Raw genomic sequence first — 18,842 nt, forward strand, 5'->3', positions numbered from 1 at the left:
CGGAAGCGAGTCATAAGCCAGGAAAGAAGGGTGGACGTGGTCGGGACAAATGAGGTTGAAAACCAGGACGGGAGAGTAGACGTGGTCAGGATCAAAAATGGGTCGAAGCCGGGGGACAAACGGGAGCAAAAACAGGTTGGAGTCAGGGTTGAAAAAGGCTTGCCTAGTGTTAACTGAGGTTCGCAGACGGACTGACAAAAGGGGACAGATAGGAGTGGGTTTGAATAGGGACAGGGAGCCAATCAGAGTCAGTTGGCGCCATAGAAGCGGGCACAGGTGCACCACATCAGTAATCATGATAATTTTAGTTTTTTTTTAATTTCACTAATAATGTCAATAAATAAAATGATTAATATAAAATAATTATTGATCAACTTATGCAAAAATTGTATTAAACATATGATTAAATTAGAACATAAAGGAAAACTGCTCATTTTTTATATTTTTATCTAGAAATCAGACACAACACAAAAAAGTCATTTAGAGGGATTATTTTCCCCCACTAAAATTAGAACAATAATGATCAAACGTGATCAAAATTGTCTGTGATACAAAGTTAAAAGAATGTTAAAATGAGAAGAGAAAAAACAAGTATAAATTAAAATGAGCAAATTTATCTGCCAATCAGAAACCATAACAATTGATTCCGTGTTTTTGTCCCACTCAAACAAGAACAATTTATTAAACTATGATCAAAATGTTCTATCGTATAAGATAATCTAGCCCAAAATGTGTTAAAAATATAATAAACTTGAAAAACTGGGAACAAAAATATTACAAATGAGCAAAGTTAAACAATCTGACATACCAGCAATATTATTTTAGTTTTAGTAGTGCCATAAAATAACATAGTACAGAATTTTTTTTTTATTATAGAATAATTAAATGTCAGAAAGGCAAAAATTTTGGGTGATTTTTGACCCCTCACTAAAATATGAAAATAATCTCACAGTTGCAAGAAACGCAAACATTATATAGAAATTAGAAAATTAAAATGAGCACATTTCTCTGCCATTAAGACAATATTTGTCATGATTACCGATGTGATTCAGCTGTGCCCGCTGATTTGGCGCCAACCGCTGCAGGCATTGATTGGCTCCCTGTGCCAATTTCAACCCAGTCCTGTCACTCTCCTGTTGTCAGTCCGTCTGCAAACCTCTGTTGTTACAAGGCAAGCCTTTTTAAAACTGACTCCCGCCTGTCTCGTTTTTGAACCCTTTTTTCCTGATCTCCCGCTTTGTCTCCAGCTACGACCCGTTTTGATCCCGACCACGTCTGCTCTCCCCTCCCGACTTACGACCCGTTTTAGATCCCGACCACCTCTGCTCTCCCGTCCTGGCTTACGACTTGTTTCTGACCCCGACCACGTTTTTGCTCTCCTGTCCCGGCTATCGACCTGTTTTTCCGTCCCTGACACCGCCATCGCCGGCTTCGGAAGATCCACTTCCGTATTCGGATCCCAATCCGATTGCGAGAGCGACTTGCTTCCCGTGTCCAGCAAGCATCGGATCGCGGGCGCTGCCCTTCCTCTATCTCAATAAAATTGTAAGAAAACGTTACACGATTGGGTCAACTCTGTGTGCTGGTCAGTGCTTGTTAGAAGGCTTTTGAAAAAAATGGTTGAGAAACACTATATAAAAGGTATAGTTTAACTGACTTAAAAGTAGAAATAGGGTTCTTGGTATACAAAGCTTTAGCTTTTGTACCCACACATTAAAATCATCTTCATTTTAGTTTTGATATATAATTTTTTTTTGTTTTTTTGAGATCCAATAAAAGATCCAGATACGCTGATATTATGTCCATACTTTCTGCTTTTTCTCAGTAGGGTATTACAGAAAGAAAAACATGTCAGTTATTTCAATTTAAATACATGTATTTGATGAAAATGACGCAGGCACATAAGATGATACATTCAAAAATAAGCATATGTCTAAACACCAAATTCTCACGTGAACCCCCCATGCAAGTAGTGTCCGGCTTTGAAAAAGTGCATAAAAATGGCAGTCACAGTTTGGGAAGACGTTTTTTTGTTTTGGTGAGGCTGGACGAATGAGTGCATGTTGTTTATATCTTGAAACCGAAGAGAACGGATGGATTATGGTGCGAAAGGGGTGTGCGTGTCGAGGGGCCGCTGGACGATAACTGCGTTGGCCAAGTCGGCTTCTTCCAGACTGAGCTCTTGGTCGATGAGCTCCCGCACGGGGAGTGATGTGGTCAGAACGAAGGGGGGGCAGTTCCTCTGGCAGCGAGACACAAAATCGTGGATGTCGCCGATTCTGTGCAGGGGAGATCAAAGATAAAAGTTTGTGGCGGATAGATAACAAACCCTTCTAGATTCTTCACAGAATAAAAGTCAGGAAATAAATAATCACACTTTTTATGGGATAACTAATACCCAAATAACACTCTGTGGGTTCTTCACAGAAGAAAAAGACCATAGAACACAAACTTTCTGTTGCGATGTGTCTTAAAAGGTCCAAGATCATCTCAGTTGGCTTAGATGACTTGCAAAACGGCAATAGATTTGATCTTATCATTACAATATTTTTAGTCATGGTACCAGAGACAAATGTCAATTTCATTGTGCGTTTCACTGACAATACATTTTTCAATAAAATTACAATATGTTGTAATTGTAACGTGAAATGCATGATAAAATTATCAATCGTCTTAGCTACCATGACTAAACGTAGTGTAATAATGTGATAAGACTTAATGCCTCTGCATATAGTCATGGTTGCCATGGCGCCCAATTGGCTCCATGCCCTTACAAAATAATATTACACCATATTTTTTTCAAACCTGTTTATGTAGTTTAACATGTTATATTGTACATGTGTTTTGTTATATCATATATATATATTGTTAATTAACATTTTGTTGTGAGGTACTGAGTTGCTTGACATGAATGAAGTTTATTATAAAAAAGGTTCAACAATTAAGTAGCTTGGACGTTTACCGTAGAAGGAAAAAATACATGCAAATAGAATTACGTAGAACAATACATTTTCTTATTCAAATTATGAATTCGTTTTCTGCATTCAATTATTGTTGGTAATATACTGATTAAAGGGATTACCACAAACCTGTCTTTTTTCATTTTCTTCTCCTTTTTTTCTTAACTTCTTTATACAACATAATAATTGGTAATTTAATGCATACCCGTCAACCTCCACGGCTCCATGCCCGTACAAACGGTCGTATTTTCCCATACAAAATACAAAATAATCGTACACCATATTTTTTTTCTGGAATGATGCAGGATGGGAAATCCCCAGGCGGCAGAAGCATGCGATTGACAGATTTACATTTTTCCGTACAGATTTCCTTGTACCTCGTATTCGTCTTAAAATGCAAAAAAATCGTACTTTGTACGGCAAAACCATACAGGTTGACAGGTATGATAATGCATCATAGCGAGTGAGCCGTTTGAGAGCCGGCTCTTTTTAATGAGTTGAGACGGAAAAGCCGGTTTTCTAAAAAGAGACGGACTTCCTTTCGCTACATAACTACCACATGAAATCCGAGGCGGCAGACGCATGCGCACAGTAGCATCGAACCCCTCGCTTCGTTTGCAACGAAAAAAACGATACCTAGATAGAGGCTACCGCGGCGAACTCATTTGTCTTGATTGATTTGCTATTTTGTGATAGTCGGTGTATACCGGATGGTACCCATAATTGACAAATTTGCGTTTTTCCGTACAGATTTTCTTGTACGTTGTACATGTCTTAAAAAGCATAACAAACATACTTTGTACTTCAAAAACGTACAGGTTGACTTGACAGGTATGCTATAGTGATAGTACAGCCTTTCTCTTTCTCACCGAGTGACCTCGGCCTCAGACACAAGTTTATTCCTGAGTTGTGACTGACATGTACACTCTTTAGTACCTCTCACTATCTGGTTTGTTACTGCATCATGATTGCCAGGGTGAAGAGGGCCAAAACTGTGCTTCCACCCCAACCAGAAGCTAAAAATGACATAGAAAAAGCACAGCGCCGTGTGGCCTTTTTTTTAACAACAAATGCCATTGCCAGGTGTAATTGATATGGTAAAGTGAACTGCTACTGTGGCATCGCCACAAATTTGCATAAACACATGAAGCTCACCATGCAGAGAGCAACAAGCCGCAACCAAAATGTGAAAATGCTACTACTACTGCTACACTATGTTAAAAAACAAATGAAATCTTTATTTATATTTACTCATGTGGCGTTTATTTTTTTCCAAATTCGACAGTGAGTGGCGGAAGACCGATGGATTTTTGCTAGACTTTTTCCGAACGGGACCAAAAGAAAACAAAAAAGAAAAAAGGGAATACTCGTACTATGCTCACGGAATTAAGAGAAGAGGTTGATTCCATTACTTAGGAGAAGCGGTGGTCTTAAACTCACATAAAAGGCCACCGAAGGTCAGAGGCGGGCGCTCTCCATCCTTGAGCTCTTCGCCCCCATTACATAAACACTGCATTGGAGGGGTTACGCAACCCCTCCCCCTTCTGGGATTTGATAAACGCACTCCATCTCAGATTATGTTTTGCGCCAGACAAGTATTACGTAATCCAAACTAGCAGAACTCTTTTGGAGATTAAAATAAAACTCGCAGATTAAGGTTTTGTTTTGGTGGCGATGCGTATACGCACCGATGCGATAGGTTGAAGCGCTGGACGAGTCTTCGGCCGTCGGCCAACCAGAGCTGCAGAGAGGTGACGGGCAGGGTGTGGTCCAGGGTTACCATGGGGATGGGGGGAGATTCTCCATCTTCGTGCACCGATGGTGAGCGGGCCACCACACGGGGCGCCACGCTGCATAGATTTGAGATTAAACTGGTGTCAGATTAAAACCTTTATTGCTGATAAGGATGGCGAGAGGAAAGAATTCCACGCTCTTTTTCAGTTTGTCAGATCGGCGCTATGACCTGCTTTGATTGCTTAGATTGAGAGTGACATCTTGTGGTGAAACGTAGAATAGACTTTCAGCGTAGCAACGTCTCAATGCGTGGGAAATACCGTCCCCCAAATTGGAATTAAACTAAATAAAAAATGATATTTTGAATGGTTCCAGGCTAATATAAATTCAAATATATATTAATTTAATATAAAAAAATCATGTAGAAAATTGATTGTCGGGGATAATCTGCAATAAACAACAAGGAATGATTCTGTTTTTCATTTTTTTACATTTAATATGACTTATTTTTATGATATTACCAGAGTCTCCCATACTATAGGAAGATTCTGGTGGGCCACCAAGGTTTAATTGGTCGTACAGGAGTCTCATAAACCTGTGTTATTAAAAAAAATGTTATTTTTAGATAAACCATATTTAATGGCGTTTAACGCACGCTCAGGTATTATGCAAACCCCATTTTTTTAATTTAAAATTGGTATAAGCTCTGGTTTCACATTTTACCAGCTCCAACTTTGCTATTGGATGCAACAGAAATCAAAACGGGGAGGCAGCGGTGAAAGCACTGAATTATAACCACTGGACCGCAAGTGGTATAGATCACTGGTTCTCAACTGGTCTGACTTCAGGACCCACCATTCCACCTTAATGACAAGCTGCGACCCAAGTCAAGAAAATATATCCTCTTCTAAAACGAATCCAGGGAAAGGATTGTGCAGTTTAAAGCAGAGATAGGACAAATTCACCCTTAAAAACAAAACAAAAAAATGGCCAGCAAAAAAATGATGGCAGGTACCGTGTATACTCGCATATAAGCCTATATTTTACATGAGTGACCCCCCAAAAGTCCTTTAAAATAGCCACATACTAAAACACAAATTCAAAATATGAATAAAGCATGTACCTTAACATGTGTAATTATTTATGTAGTTGATAAAGATTAATATACTGGTAAAAAGCTGAGAATATTTGTTTAACTATTTACTGTACCTTCTAGCAGTACTACAATGGCAGACACATGTACACCATTTTCGTATTGCAATACTTTCATTTTTTAACTCCATCGTTGTTGTCACTGTTTTCCACTTTTCCCTACCCTTATCGCTTAGTTTTTGGGACCAATTCTTATGGGCGGAGAAAAGAAATAAAACCCAAAATATCACAATAAAATAAGATGTGGTCCCTCTTGAATGCGCTGATAGAATAAATAGCAAATAGAATAAATTGAACAGGGAATTATCACCATCTACTGTTAAGGAGTGTTATTGACCCTTTGTTTTCTTCCTTTCAGCAATATTTGCCAAGGCACATGCCCGCGGCCCATTTACAAAAAAAGAACACAGAATAACTCCTTGCAAGTATTTCTTAATCACGTGGTTTGACAAGAATTTGAATTTTCGGGATTATAAAATCAATGAGTTGCAGATTAAAATATGACGTGTTATTTCTAAGATACGGGTTTCATGTTGTAAAAAGCAAACTCAATACTTAAAGATGACATTTGGATTATTTTCGGAAATCTTCCTCACCTTCCAAGACGGTAACCTTGCCCACTGAAGGGGTGGAAAACCTTCTTCCTGGGAACGTACTCTTCCTCCGTTAGATCCTCCACGTTGACTTCCAGCTCCTCCTCTTCTGCGCGACTCTCCCACTCAGCTGGGAGTTCCCTGGATTAAAAATCAACAGCTCGTGAGGAGATTCATCGTTTTCGAAAAGGTGGTGAAAATAAAACTTGCCCCCTTTTGATGGCATCGAGGAACTCCTGGTTTGCAGGGATTGAATAGCTGCGGAACTCCTGGTCGTTGACAGTAAAGCCGTCCTTCCAAAGGCGCACCACCATCTCCACCTAGTGGAACAAAAGCATGGAGAGATGCACGTCTGGGATATGTTTACAAAGCTAACTGAAATACCCTTCAATTCTGACCTTGGATGTTCCAGGGGCATCGTAGCAGATCTTCTCCACCTCGTCCAGGAGGTCTTCTACGGAGAAGCTGCACCTCATTGGAGGTTCCTCTTCAGCGTCATCGTTGGCAACCCTGATCAAAACAGTATGAAAAATTTTATTACAAGTAGTAAGCATTGTATGATATGTTTGACACACGAGGTATCAGTTAGAGCAGGGGTAGGGAACCTATGGCTCGGGAGCCATATATGGCTCTTTTCATGAGTACATATGGCTCCGAAATAAAATGTAACTATTGCACATCTCTCTGTGGCGTTCCAAAGTCAAGTGATTTCATCCCGATTTTGGTCCATATAAAGCCGAAGCAACTTAATGCAGAAGTTCGATAAGAAACCATTTAAACTGATGAATAAAAACGTTGGCAAACGACTATGATTGGGTTAGCAGTACAGGTGGGCGGATCCCTGCACACAGCGCAAGGCACTCTCTCTCTCTCTCTCTCTCTCTCTCTCTCTCTCTCTCTCTCTCTCTCTCTCTCTCGCTCGCTCAGTGCAGTCTACACTGAAAGTGAATATGAGATATGCTTATCGTTTGCAGCAATTTGTGACATTTTTACAAAAGAACTTTGCATGCACACTGTTGTGAAACCGTTATTAGGGACAAATTTCATGGAAAAAAAATGCCTCAACACTCTTAACTGAAGGTGGAAGACAAATTGTAAATGGCATATTTACATTGATTTGGGACACAGGATTTGGCATTATTATCATTTCATACATTTGATTAAATCATCAAATGACACACAGTGAACTAAAATGTGCTGAATAATTAGCTTTTGTCTAGAGTGTGTTTGGCAGTTTTTTGAATTTTGTCTGAAACTGTATGATGTGGCTCTCTCAATTTCTTTTTAAAACATTTCTTGCTTTTGTGCTCTTTGGGTTAAAAAAGGTTCCCGACCCCTGAGTTAGAGGTTTAAATACACCGATAAAGAGTTTTTTTTTTGACTGTACTGTTGCAACACACACAAAAAAATACTGTCCTTACCAAACGTCATCATCAGATTCATTCTGTATCATGTCGTCTTGTCTTGTCCATCTGAAAAAAGGGAAACATCACAAGCACAACTGTAAAACGTTTATAAAATCCCTACGACATTTTCCCTGTTCTGCGTATAGCAATTGAACCCCTTAACGATCTATTTCGGTAACAGAAAGTTATTAACAGTTTTGATCATGATCGTAGGCTATCATAAATAACGAACGTGGGCGTAATAGTGACGTAATATAGAGCAATGTAACATTTAATAAGAATAACTGAATAGAAATGCACGACAAATTAAAATAGATAAGGGAATGAATTACCAGTCAGTGTATTTCTATCACACCAGCTAATCCGAGGCTATAACATCTGCAGTAATAGATCAGTTTACGACAGCAACCCCTTCACGTCATTACGCTTTGCCGTAAATTGATCAGTAGGGTCGTGATAAGAATAAAATGTACGGTACATTTCTTTAATATAAGAGGTATGTGCTGTCAATATTTTTTTAACATAAGCTTGTTTTGCTAGCATTCCTGCTTAATATACAAAAAAAAAATTATGAAGTGAATTAAATTAAATAAGTACATTTTGGTATGTTTAAACAAATAATCTATAAACCTTGAGTAACATGCACATGACATTTATAAATACTAACATTTAGAAGGAAACGTGATGCAAACGTCAGTCTTTATTCATCTGTTTCTAATGTTATGCTTTATTTCTAAAAAAAAAATTGTTTGACACTATTAACAGCAAATAAACAATGTGAGGTTTGAACATTTTTTCTCGACAATTTTATCAGCAATTAAGCATATTCACAATTTCGTTAAAAGCAGTACAAATTCACTATTGAGAGAACACAAAGCATTGCATAAGCTTTATAAACACTATCATTTAGAAGGAAACGTGATGCAAACGTCAGTCTTCATTCATCTATGTTTCTAATGTTATGCTTTATTTCAAAATGTAATAAAAAAGCAATTCAAAATCACAAATTCACTATTGAGAGAACACAAAGCATTCTTTTCGATTTAATCAACAAACAAAAGATGTACATGGATGAAATATATAAAAAAAAACAATATGATAACAAGGCCTACATGTTAGGACAATGAGAGAATGGCTTGATTATTACACAATTAGTAGCATCATTTCATACATCCTATATTTTTGGTAGTTGAAATATGTGAACTATAAAACAATTTTTTTTAATAGATAGATATCTATAACATAAATAATAGGCAAATTTGATGTGGAAAAGAGTGAATTTAGATATTTGACTGTTTCTTCGCTAGAGCCATCAGAATCTTAAATAAGCGCAGAAGACTGTAAAATGATACACAATACATATGTCTTTCCCATGTAAAGAATGAAATGAAATGATCTGCATTTATATAGCGCTTTTCAAGTCAAGACTTCCCAAAGCGCTTTACATTGTGCTTCACATTTTCCAATAGCGGCCGTGCAGCCATGTAGGGCGCTAACCTGCTTATTGGGGGTATTAGGGGTTCAGTGTCTTACCCAAGGACACTTTGACATGCTGCCTGCATGCTGGTTTAAGATCAGATAATTGTGTAATTTTGTAATTGTAATCCTGTGCAGTCCTTTGAGACATTTTTGTGATTAAGGGCTATAGGGTCAAGTCAAATAAATGTGACATGACTTGACTTGAAACACGGAGGAGCCGGGATACGAACTGCGACCTCTCGATCCCAATACGAGTGCTCTACCTCCTGAGCCGAAAAAGCAAAAAAGGATACAGTATTCATGTTTCAATTCTTTACAAATTTTGGAACATGTTGCTGTTAATGTCATTGCACACACAACTTTTCCCCTGACTTATAACTTGGGCCTGTTTCCAGGCATTAATATTTGCATATCTATCCTAACATTTTTTTCCCCTCTTTTGAGTCTTTCATTACATGTTTATCCTGGATCACGATGTCTAGTTTCGTAAGTATTATTCAACATGTTATCAATGACAAAAATGATTCTATTCTATTCTATTCTATTGCAACCTCTGCCAATTTCTCACCTTAATGGTTGCAAATCCTCCTAAATAAGCGCTGATAAACCTTCCAGACACAACGCAGCCCCTATTTACTCAAAGCAAGACAGACCACGTCAAATAAAAACGAAGATACATTTTGTAAACAAGTTAATTTTATTTAACAAATAAGCAACACAAACAACTCTTTCAGCACCTTTCTATCCCTTACAAAAACGGTTACACGACATCTATCCATTATCTGCACCGCTTATCCCCAGCGGGGTCACGGGGGTGATGGAGCCCATCCCAGCCATCTCTGGGCAGTGGGCAGGGAACACCCACCCTGAATTGGTTGCCACTCAGTCGCAGACATACACAATTTCAAATATCTAAAAACGTATAAATTACTGAAAAACAAAAACGTTGATAGTTTTTTTTGGTTTGGTTTGAACAATTTTATTGACACTTTTAACAGCAATTAAACACATTCACAATTTCATAATATCATATTCTAACAATATGAGGTTTGAACAATTTTTATCAACACTTTTAACAGCTATTAAACAAATTTTTTGGTTTGAACAATTTTATTGACACTATTATCAGCAGATAAACAATGTGAGGTTTGAACAATTTTTCTCGACATTCACAATTTCACCATGTGTATGCCATTGCAATTTCACAAGTTTGAGATCTTTCAAGTGCAAATTAATCGACCATGTGACGTCACAAAAGTGTGACGGGATAAAAAGACCCTAGTGCCCGAGAACTGACGTCAAGCAATTGTCAGAGAGGTTCAGCTTTGTAAAATTAGAAAACAATCATAAATAAATCCAATATCCACTACAGTACGTAAAAAAACAAATTCTCCGGTAGCGTGACGTCACTAAAAGTGACGCCAGTTATGACGTAAGCAAACTTCAGAGTGCTCTGCCTTGTTACGTTCTCTGGACGCAAGTATATCGTATTTATTTATTATTGCATCTCGCACCGTTTCAGTTTTGTGGAAAAAATAAGATATATTTGTTTTCTCAATTGACATAATTTCCTCACTCGACATAAAACAAAAGGTCAAAGAAAACAGAAAAAGGAAAGAGAGGGAGAGAGAGCAAGCAAAGAGGACGAGGGGGTGAGAGAGAGCGGGAGAGAAATGGCGCCTGGGTACTGTGCTCTTTGAGCCAGTGTTTGGAGCCGGTTACGGAGTCTTTCGAGTCCGACTAAACATGGTGAACACGCGGAAAAGCTCGCTGCCGGCTAACGACCACTTCATCTCCTCGAGGACCCGCTCCTCGTCGAGAAATGAACGCGCCGCCGACGAACATGTAAGCCGGGTTCCTCTTTTTTCCTCTCTACCCCCTACCGGTGAGCTAGCGTAGTAGCCGTTAGCTTTAGCCGCTAGCGGGTCCATGTATCGGTACTGGGTGAAAAGCACACCGACGACGGGCGTGACACCCGTCGGGTTGTGTTAGGACGCAACCGAACACTTCAACGGCCCGGTTGCGACGCGCCTCACTTCCATTTAGTGTCTTTTATATAGCATTGGAAGCGGGAGCTAGCACTGTTAGCGGTTAGCTTAAGTTGAGTTCCCTTTGTGTTAGCGATCGGACCCTGGTGATTTGTCTCACAATCGCCCGGTTCTATATCTCCCCCGCGGTCGAATCTCTTCACGGTGTTTGACAGAAAGCCGTTGCGGTTTTTGTTTTTCACCACCGAGCGAGAATTGTGCTCTATACAGGTTCGAAAGGAGAGCGGGACTGGAGCTAAGCTAGCCCGACGAGCAGTCTTGTTGTGGGGGAAGGGATCACAACAGTTGGCTGGCTTACAGTCTGAACTCGGGTGAACTTTATGGAGTTAATACTATACTCCTGTTTGGTGATAAATACATGCTTTTAAATAAGTGCTTCTCGTCCGATCTGAGTTTAAAATTGGGATACGATAAACTCGATTCAAATGTGTTTATACATAAAGGAAAAAGACTATGCACATTTAATTTGTGTTGTTAAATATGTACATCAAGGTGCGGCTTTGTGTAAACAAAATGCGTTGTTCTGTGGCTCACAGCCTATTTAGCTATATTGTCCTGCAGTTGAGGGGCTAAATAGCTCCATTTGTTCGAACTCCCTACAAAATAATCCAAGTTTTCATTCATGTACACAAACAAAATTGAGAAATACAAGATAAGACCCCTAAAAAGAAAACAATGTGCATTAAATATAAAAAAATACTAATAACATGACATCTTTCTGGACTCTCGAGGAACAAGCCTTAGGGAAAGAATCAATAAACACTGGAAAGGGAACAACAGAAAAGTTTGTGTAATCACCATTAGTTTTCCTGATTATCCACAACAGGGTACACGTGCTCTAATAACTTAGAATTAGAATGGTCTTTTTTTACGATAATGACGTAGAGTACATATAGTACGACAACAGACGTGCCATTCTAGGATTAACATTTAATAATAAACACAATATAAGACAAAAAGATCATTATTATATATGTGGAATATTTACAATATAGTGTTTGTAGACTAGCTTATGTTGTAAATGCATCTGGAAATAGTGCGATGATATCCTTAGATATGCATTTCAGGTGGATTGGCCGGTCCAAATTGTCCTTAGGTGTGAATGAGCGAGCGAATTGTCTGTCCCTGTGTGCCCTGCGATTGGCTGGCAACCGGTTCAGGGTGATTGCTGGGATGGGCTCCAGCACCCCTGCGACCCTACTGAGGATAAGTGGTGCAGCTAATGAGATGAGATGGTAGTGTACTTTCCCAGTGCACTGAAGATGACTGACTTGTTTGTTTCCCAATGTGGCCATTTGTAAGATATTAATACACAAGTCCAGAGTTTTTATTTAAGACATTCAAGAGTGCAGCAACAAATTGAAAACCCCTCCGCTCAAAAAACAACAAAGAAAAGTGACTGCTAAAACAAAAACCGAGTTGACCAAAACAAAAGCACACAAAGCACTTAGTCAACAAAACCTGCTGTGGCTTGAGGTCAAGAAAAAGTGGTGTCCTGGCAATAGAGCGCATGTAATCAGTGCGGTGCTCAATTTAGTCGACAAGAAACTTCTCTCCTAGACCTGATGATGGGTTTTGGAGAGCCGAGGAAAAGTTGGTCATATAAAGGCTAGAGGTTTAATTGAAAATTGTGCAGTGTCCGACCTAACTTCTGAGAGAAAATCACAAGTTTTCTCAGTGCCGTTTTTTTCCCTGAAGTTTAAACGTTGTCTTTTTAGAAGGAGATGAGCAGTGACGCAAGCAGTCCGCGGCTCAGCCCGCCTGCCAAGCGGCCCCACAGACAGTTGAGGTCAGAGGCCAGCTCCAGCGACACATCACCCTCCCCTCAGACTAAAGGACAGAGGGTTAGCTGGGAAATTCCTACCTACCGCACAAGGTCAGCTTGCTTAATGTAAATCGTTAAAGTTAATTTACAAATTTCTAAATCAGACCTGTGTCCAACTCTGTAAAATCGTTTTTCTTTTGTATATATTATTGTGATCTCTGAGACTTGTTCAGTGTTGATAATGTAATCGATATTTAGGATTAATATTTATATGAAGAATGCCATCTTGAAGAGGATTATTAAACATCAATTTTAACTGTAGCAAGAAAGTTCATGGATCAAACCCCTTTTTTGAATGATGCTGTCCACCTCTTGGTGATAAATCAATAAGTTATGCACAATGCACTGAGCAGCTGGTTATCATTTAAAAGCTTTAAAAATCAAAACGACTATAAAGTTTCTAGTGTAATTTATATTCATCCTGAAATTGTATTTGGTAATCTAATACCCTTCATTTGTAGTGTATCATGAAATCAGTGCAAGAAACCCTACATCATATCTTGTTTTTTTTTCCCCTAGGTTGTCATCTCGCATTATGCAAAATGGGCATGGTAATATCTCCTGAGAACAATTTCCTCATTTTATCCGTCTCATTTTTCTAGTGGGTTTATCTTATTTCTCTTGGTTTTATGTTTACCCAGCAGGACACATGAGCCAAGGTGACCACTCACACATGAACGGCCATGTGGAGCTGAAAAGAAGCTGCCGTGTCAGGAAGAGTCAGTTCCAACATCTCAACCAGAGCCTGCTGTTTGACCAACTGGTCAACAGGTGAGGAGACCAGGGCCATAGTGCCCCCCAAGTCTATATCCGTACAGAAATGGACGGTCCTGGGTGTTTTTACTTGTCTTGGCTCTACATAAACATCCATTCATTTTCTGTTGCCCTCGTCGCCATTGGCAATTCATTAAAGCTCAATTATAACTTCACATGACTTTGGATCGTGGAAGGACATCCACAGCAAACGTGATGAGTTCATAGACTTGCACTGTTTGATTATGACAAAGAAATTCAACGAAAACAAAGAACAGAGGATTACTCCCCAGCAGCATCAATGTTTTTTTTTCTTTTTTTAACTTCATAATTTTGGTCCAAGCTGCTGTAAAACTTTCCGGATGCCAACTTTCACAGCAGTCTTCATTGAATCACTTATGTTTGATGATTTTACAGCACTGCTGAGGCCGTTCTCCAGGAAATGGACAACATCAGCAGTATCAGACAGAATCGCGAGGTGGAGCGCCTCCGAATGTGGACCAGAGACACAGAAGAGGTACGAGGAGTGGGAAAAAACAGCATTTTCTTCAATATTCCCCCCAAAAAATAAAATCTGATGATAGGAAAACATGGACATGTATTCTCGGGTGAAGCGGAGGAAGTCCATCCGTCGAAACACGTACAGCCTGCCCGCGCACCGCAAAGGAATGAGTAAAACGCAGGAGGGGGAAGGAGAGGAGGGCTCTGAAGGTGGGTTCTTGACTCAAAACGGGCAGCTTAACATTTATCTGCCAAAACACGGCGGTAAAAATGTTTTGCAAATGTTCAGAATCGCACGAGGGGGAGGAGGAAGAGGAGGATGCGGAGGATGAAGATGATGAAGGGGATGAGGTGGAGGAAGCGGGAGAGGGGAATGACAGGCCGTACAATCTGAGGCAGCGCAAGACAGTTCAGAGATACGAAGCACCTCCCATTGGTGACCAACTTTCTTTTTATTGCGCCGTATCTCTTAAGGCGAGTGGTGACGGTGATCAATTGGGTTTTGTCTCCGCAGTACCAGTTAACAGGAAGCAAAGCAACCCCACACTATTTGACACACACAGATCGCCAGCCAGAAGAAGCCATATCCGGTGAGTGGCGACAAATGCTACAGTTACGGATTCAAAAACAACTTTTTAATGTTGATGTGTGGATTTTATTTTTATTTTTTTAGAATAAAGAAACATGCCATCCACAGCAGTGACACAACCTCGTCCTCTGATGAGGAGCGCTTTGAGAGAAGAAAAAGCAAAAGCATGACACGTGCCAGGAACAGGTGCGTTGGTGCTGGGTTTTGCTTTTTCGCTTAATATTTTGTAATAGGACAGCTTTATTTATGTCGGTCTCCTGTCCTTTCATATAAAGGTGTTTGCCCATGAACTTGACCGCAGAGGACCTGGCAAGCGGCGTTTTGCGCGATAGGACAAAAGTGGGCGCCAGCTTGGCTGATGTGGACCCAATGAACCTCGACAGCTCTGTGAGTTCATTAATTTCCCAAAACATTGCTATATTGTGGGTGTTGTCAAAGTCGAGTCTTCCCCTTCAGGTGAGATTCGACCAAGTGGGTGGCTTGGGGGATCACATCCAGTCCCTAAAGGAGATGGTGGTTTTTCCACTTCTTTATCCTGAGGTATTTGAGAGGTTCAAGATTCAACCTCCACGGTCAGTACAAGTCTTTCTGGCCATAAATGACTCTTTCTTTATTGTTAATATAGTACATGTATATGGTGTAATTTGACTTATTGACAGATTAATGTTGTATCTGCAGAGGGTGTTTATTTTACGGCCCGCCAGGAACCGGAAAGACCCTGGTGGCCCGGGCCCTTGCCAACGAGTGCAGTCAGGGTGACCGCAAGGTGTCGTTCTTCATGCGCAAAGGTGCTGACTGCCTCAGCAAGTGGGTTGGCGAATCGGAGCGCCAGCTGCGGCTCCTCTTCGACCAGGCAAGCCTTGTTTGTAAATAATCACCCTTTCATGAGACGGTTCGATTATTATATGTTTTTTCTTTGTAATTGCTCCTGATCAGGCCTACCTGATGAGGCCTTCCATTATCTTTTTTGACGAGATTGATGGTTTGGCTCCGGTGCGCTCTAGTAGACAAGACCAGATACACAGGTAAATCTATATTATTGCATTCCCCTTAAACAAACAGAAAAAATCCAGTAACGTAAGTATACAATTTGAATTCTGGACTTTATTTTTTATGTAGTAATTTATGTCCTATGTTTCTGCAAAATTTCAATTAAGTATTGTAAAACTATATTTGGGGGTGGTGTGTTAAAATGAACATTCACATTGGGTTAACCTTTCTATTAAGTTCACAGATTACTGAGATTTTCTTCTTTTTAATTACTGACCCATTCTCATTCATGTCTATTTTTAGTTCTATTGTGTCCACACTGTTGGCCTTGATGGATGGCCTAGACAGCCGCGGGGAGATTGTGGTCATCGGTGCTACCAACAGACTTGACTCTATCGACCCAGCGCTGCGAAGGCCCGGACGTTTTGACAGGGAGTTTTTATTCAACCTGCCCAACAAGACGGTGAGCGATGAATGCTGTGCTGTAATAAAAAGTCACAATTCTAGGTGCACTTGTGTCTTTTTGGCTTTAATAAATGTTGTTACGTTTGAGCTAACGAGATTTCCTCAATTTATTGTTTCCAATTTACGTGTGAGTGATGGATCTTCTTATTAATTTGTAACCTAGTAAAGGGTCCCTCTTTATAAAAGATTGATGATCCCTGAGCTTAACGTTGCACACAGTTGCGCCAGCGAGTTTGGAACGATTTTAAAAACAAGACTCTTGTTCGAACAAAGTGCCCTCTGGAAATGCTCAAATTCAGTTTTGCTGCTTGTGTCACACAATACCAAAACCTTGTCCAGGCTCTGCTCCCAGGTCCACATAGTGTGATGAAAGACTATGAAAAGCCCCATGTTCACAATAGCGGGCACTTGACTTCGAGACGTTTGCTCATCGACATGGGATGTGATGCAATAGGCTTACTTCGGCTGCAGTGTACAGTCCTTGTGGTGCTGTCAATTTTGAAATAAGAGCTCTAGCAATCCTCCTATTTTTTTCTTTCATTGTGTACTTAATGATGAAACTGCTCTCGTTTTGTTCTTTCATCGGGGCTCCTTATTTAACATAACAGCTGTAAATCTCTCCCATCAAAGCATGCCCTCACAGTCTGCATGTATCCTTGTCAGCTTGTAAACCAACAATACCTAAAATCAAAACCAGTTAAAGCAGAAATGCAGTTTTCTTTTTCCCAGGGTGTCAAAAACACATTCTTAACCCCCGTGTTGTGTCAGTAATTGGCTCCACAAACTTGCCAGCGGGTCAATTTATACCCATTCCTAAACAGCAAAAGGAAAGGAGTATCAGTCAATAAAGTAAATACAACATCTTAGCAAATATTACATGCTATATGACCCTGTATTCGCATTAGAAATGAATTTCATGGCCCCTGAGACTCTTCATTTATTACATTTTATAACCTTGAAACGGGTCACTGGAGATCCTAACACATATTAAGGTTTAGACCTGGCCACATGCAAAGTTTACTTGTCTTCAGTTTTTTAAAGTGTGTTCAACTAAGACATTAGTGTAAGAAAGCCTGAATAAAATTGTATACATAAGACTGTCATGATATTGTTGATTGCTTGATGTTTGTATATATTTTATCCTCGTACAGGCCAGAAAGCACATCTTGCAGATCCACACACGGGACTGGAATCCCAAATTGTCTGAGCCATTCGTAGATGAACTTGCGGAAAAATGTGTCGGTAAGAAACCCCCCAAAACACATGCGTCAATATATATATTTTCACTCTATAAGGTGACATTCCCAAATTATGATAAATGCATATTTTTTTGACAATAATTATCTTCACTTATTGAAAATATTAATCATCAATGTATCCCATCTTTCAGGCTACTGCGGTGCTGACATCAAAGCACTTTGCACGGAGGCGGCGCTGGTCGCGCTGCGCCGCCGCTACCCGCAGATCTACGGCAGCAGCGTCAAGTTAAAGCTAGATGTGGCTTCCATCGTGCTGGGGCCCACCGACTTCTGTCGAGCCATGAAGGCCATCGTGCCGGCCTCTCAGAGAGCTTTGGCTCCCCCGGGGCGAGCACTTTCACCCGTTCTCAGGCCACTGTTGAATGGTGCTTTCTCTTTGGTGCTTAAAGCTCTTATAAGAGTCTTCCCCCATGCTCAGTGTGCTGAAAAGGACACGCACGGTAGGCAGGATTCTGTTATTTCTCTGATAATTTTTGTAGAACAACCAGATTACTTTTTGTGATCATATTGATATCTATCTTTTGGTTTTATTTGTGTATTTTTTAATTTAAGGAAATATGCACTAAATCAAAGGCTGTAGTCATTATTTTTTTCTGAAGGCGCTTATCCACACTTGGGTCAATGGAGCCCATTTCAGCTTACATTTGGGTTATGGCAGGGGACAACCTGGACTGGTCGTCAGCTTATTGCAGGGCACACAGAGAAAAGCATTCATTCACACACTCATTTCAGGGTTCGTACAGGTCCTTGAAATCCTTGAAAATGCTTGAATTTTAAGGTTGTGTTTTCATGGATTGATAAGTGCTTGATTTTTGGGTGAAGCGCTTGTTAATGTTAGAATTGTTGCCATGTTTCTGAGCAAGTCTGCTCAAAAATGACACCGACACTGCTCTATGGTGGCTTCGCTATGCCATTCCATTTTTTCTTCCCACGTGATTAATTGCAGCCCGATGTATCTTGCACTGCATTGTTCTATGAAGCATCATCGTCCCCTAAGGACATTTATTATGGGGCATGCAAAAATGAAGGCAGTGTTTTCCATTGGTAAGTTGTTGGAAGAGCTTCCTGCAACCAAAGATGAAAGCTAC

The 18,842-nt window shown here is 40.0% G+C and overlaps 2 protein-coding genes across 2 annotated transcripts in view; one reads left to right on the forward strand and one right to left on the reverse strand.

Moving 5' to 3' along the window:
- Positions 1 to 1,589: 1,589 nt before the first annotated feature.
- Positions 1,590 to 8,292, reverse strand: ubxn2a (UBX domain protein 2A). Its single transcript, XM_088325583.1, has 7 exons — positions 8,178 to 8,292; positions 7,861 to 7,911; positions 6,838 to 6,949; positions 6,650 to 6,759; positions 6,443 to 6,580; positions 4,649 to 4,810; positions 1,590 to 2,279 (listed from the first exon to the last, which is right to left on the reverse strand). Exons 2-7 carry the CDS (start codon positions 7,890 to 7,892, stop codon positions 2,099 to 2,101), a joined length of 735 nt encoding a protein of 244 aa, XP_088181709.1. The 5' UTR covers positions 7,893 to 7,911; positions 8,178 to 8,292; the 3' UTR covers positions 1,590 to 2,098.
- Positions 8,293 to 10,785: 2,493 nt separating this feature from the next.
- Positions 10,786 to 18,842, forward strand: part of atad2b (ATPase family AAA domain containing 2B) — a 50,304-nt gene continuing 42,247 nt past the window's right edge. Inside the window, exons 1-16 of the mRNA XM_088324838.1 lie at positions 10,786 to 11,169; positions 13,091 to 13,248; positions 13,717 to 13,748; positions 13,842 to 13,968; positions 14,368 to 14,467; positions 14,535 to 14,661; positions 14,741 to 14,887; positions 14,966 to 15,041; positions 15,125 to 15,226; positions 15,316 to 15,427; positions 15,497 to 15,612; positions 15,719 to 15,893; positions 15,977 to 16,065; positions 16,334 to 16,493; positions 17,647 to 17,737; positions 17,886 to 18,194. Coding sequence (XP_088180964.1) covers positions 11,071 to 11,169; positions 13,091 to 13,248; positions 13,717 to 13,748; positions 13,842 to 13,968; positions 14,368 to 14,467; positions 14,535 to 14,661; positions 14,741 to 14,887; positions 14,966 to 15,041; positions 15,125 to 15,226; positions 15,316 to 15,427; positions 15,497 to 15,612; positions 15,719 to 15,893; positions 15,977 to 16,065; positions 16,334 to 16,493; positions 17,647 to 17,737; positions 17,886 to 18,194 — 2,020 coding nt within the window. The 5' untranslated portion in view covers positions 10,786 to 11,070. The remainder of the gene's footprint in view (positions 11,170 to 13,090; positions 13,249 to 13,716; positions 13,749 to 13,841; positions 13,969 to 14,367; positions 14,468 to 14,534; positions 14,662 to 14,740; positions 14,888 to 14,965; positions 15,042 to 15,124; positions 15,227 to 15,315; positions 15,428 to 15,496; positions 15,613 to 15,718; positions 15,894 to 15,976; positions 16,066 to 16,333; positions 16,494 to 17,646; positions 17,738 to 17,885; positions 18,195 to 18,842) is intronic.

The sequence above is a fragment of the Urocampus carinirostris genome, chromosome 20 (assembly GCF_059441175.1).
Source record: "Urocampus carinirostris isolate Australia breed hairy pipefish chromosome 20, RoL_Ucar_1.0, whole genome shotgun sequence".
Classification (NCBI taxonomy): domain Eukaryota; kingdom Metazoa; phylum Chordata; class Actinopteri; order Syngnathiformes; family Syngnathidae; genus Urocampus; species Urocampus carinirostris.

What these genes read in the sequence shown, in the direction of transcription:
- ubxn2a (XM_088325583.1), bottom strand. Translation starts at nt 7,892, where the DNA reads ATGATACAGAATGAATCTGATGATGACGTTTG. An exon ending in ATGCCCCTGGAACATCCAAG is followed by an intron (nt 6,760 to 6,837) that starts GTCAGAATTGAA and finishes TTGTTCCACTAG; the next exon opens with GTGGAGATGGTGGTGCGCCT. An exon ending in CAAGGTTACCGTCTTGGAAG is followed by an intron (nt 4,811 to 6,442) that starts GTGAGGAAGATT and finishes AAATCTATGCAG; the next exon opens with CGTGGCGCCCCGTGTGGTGG.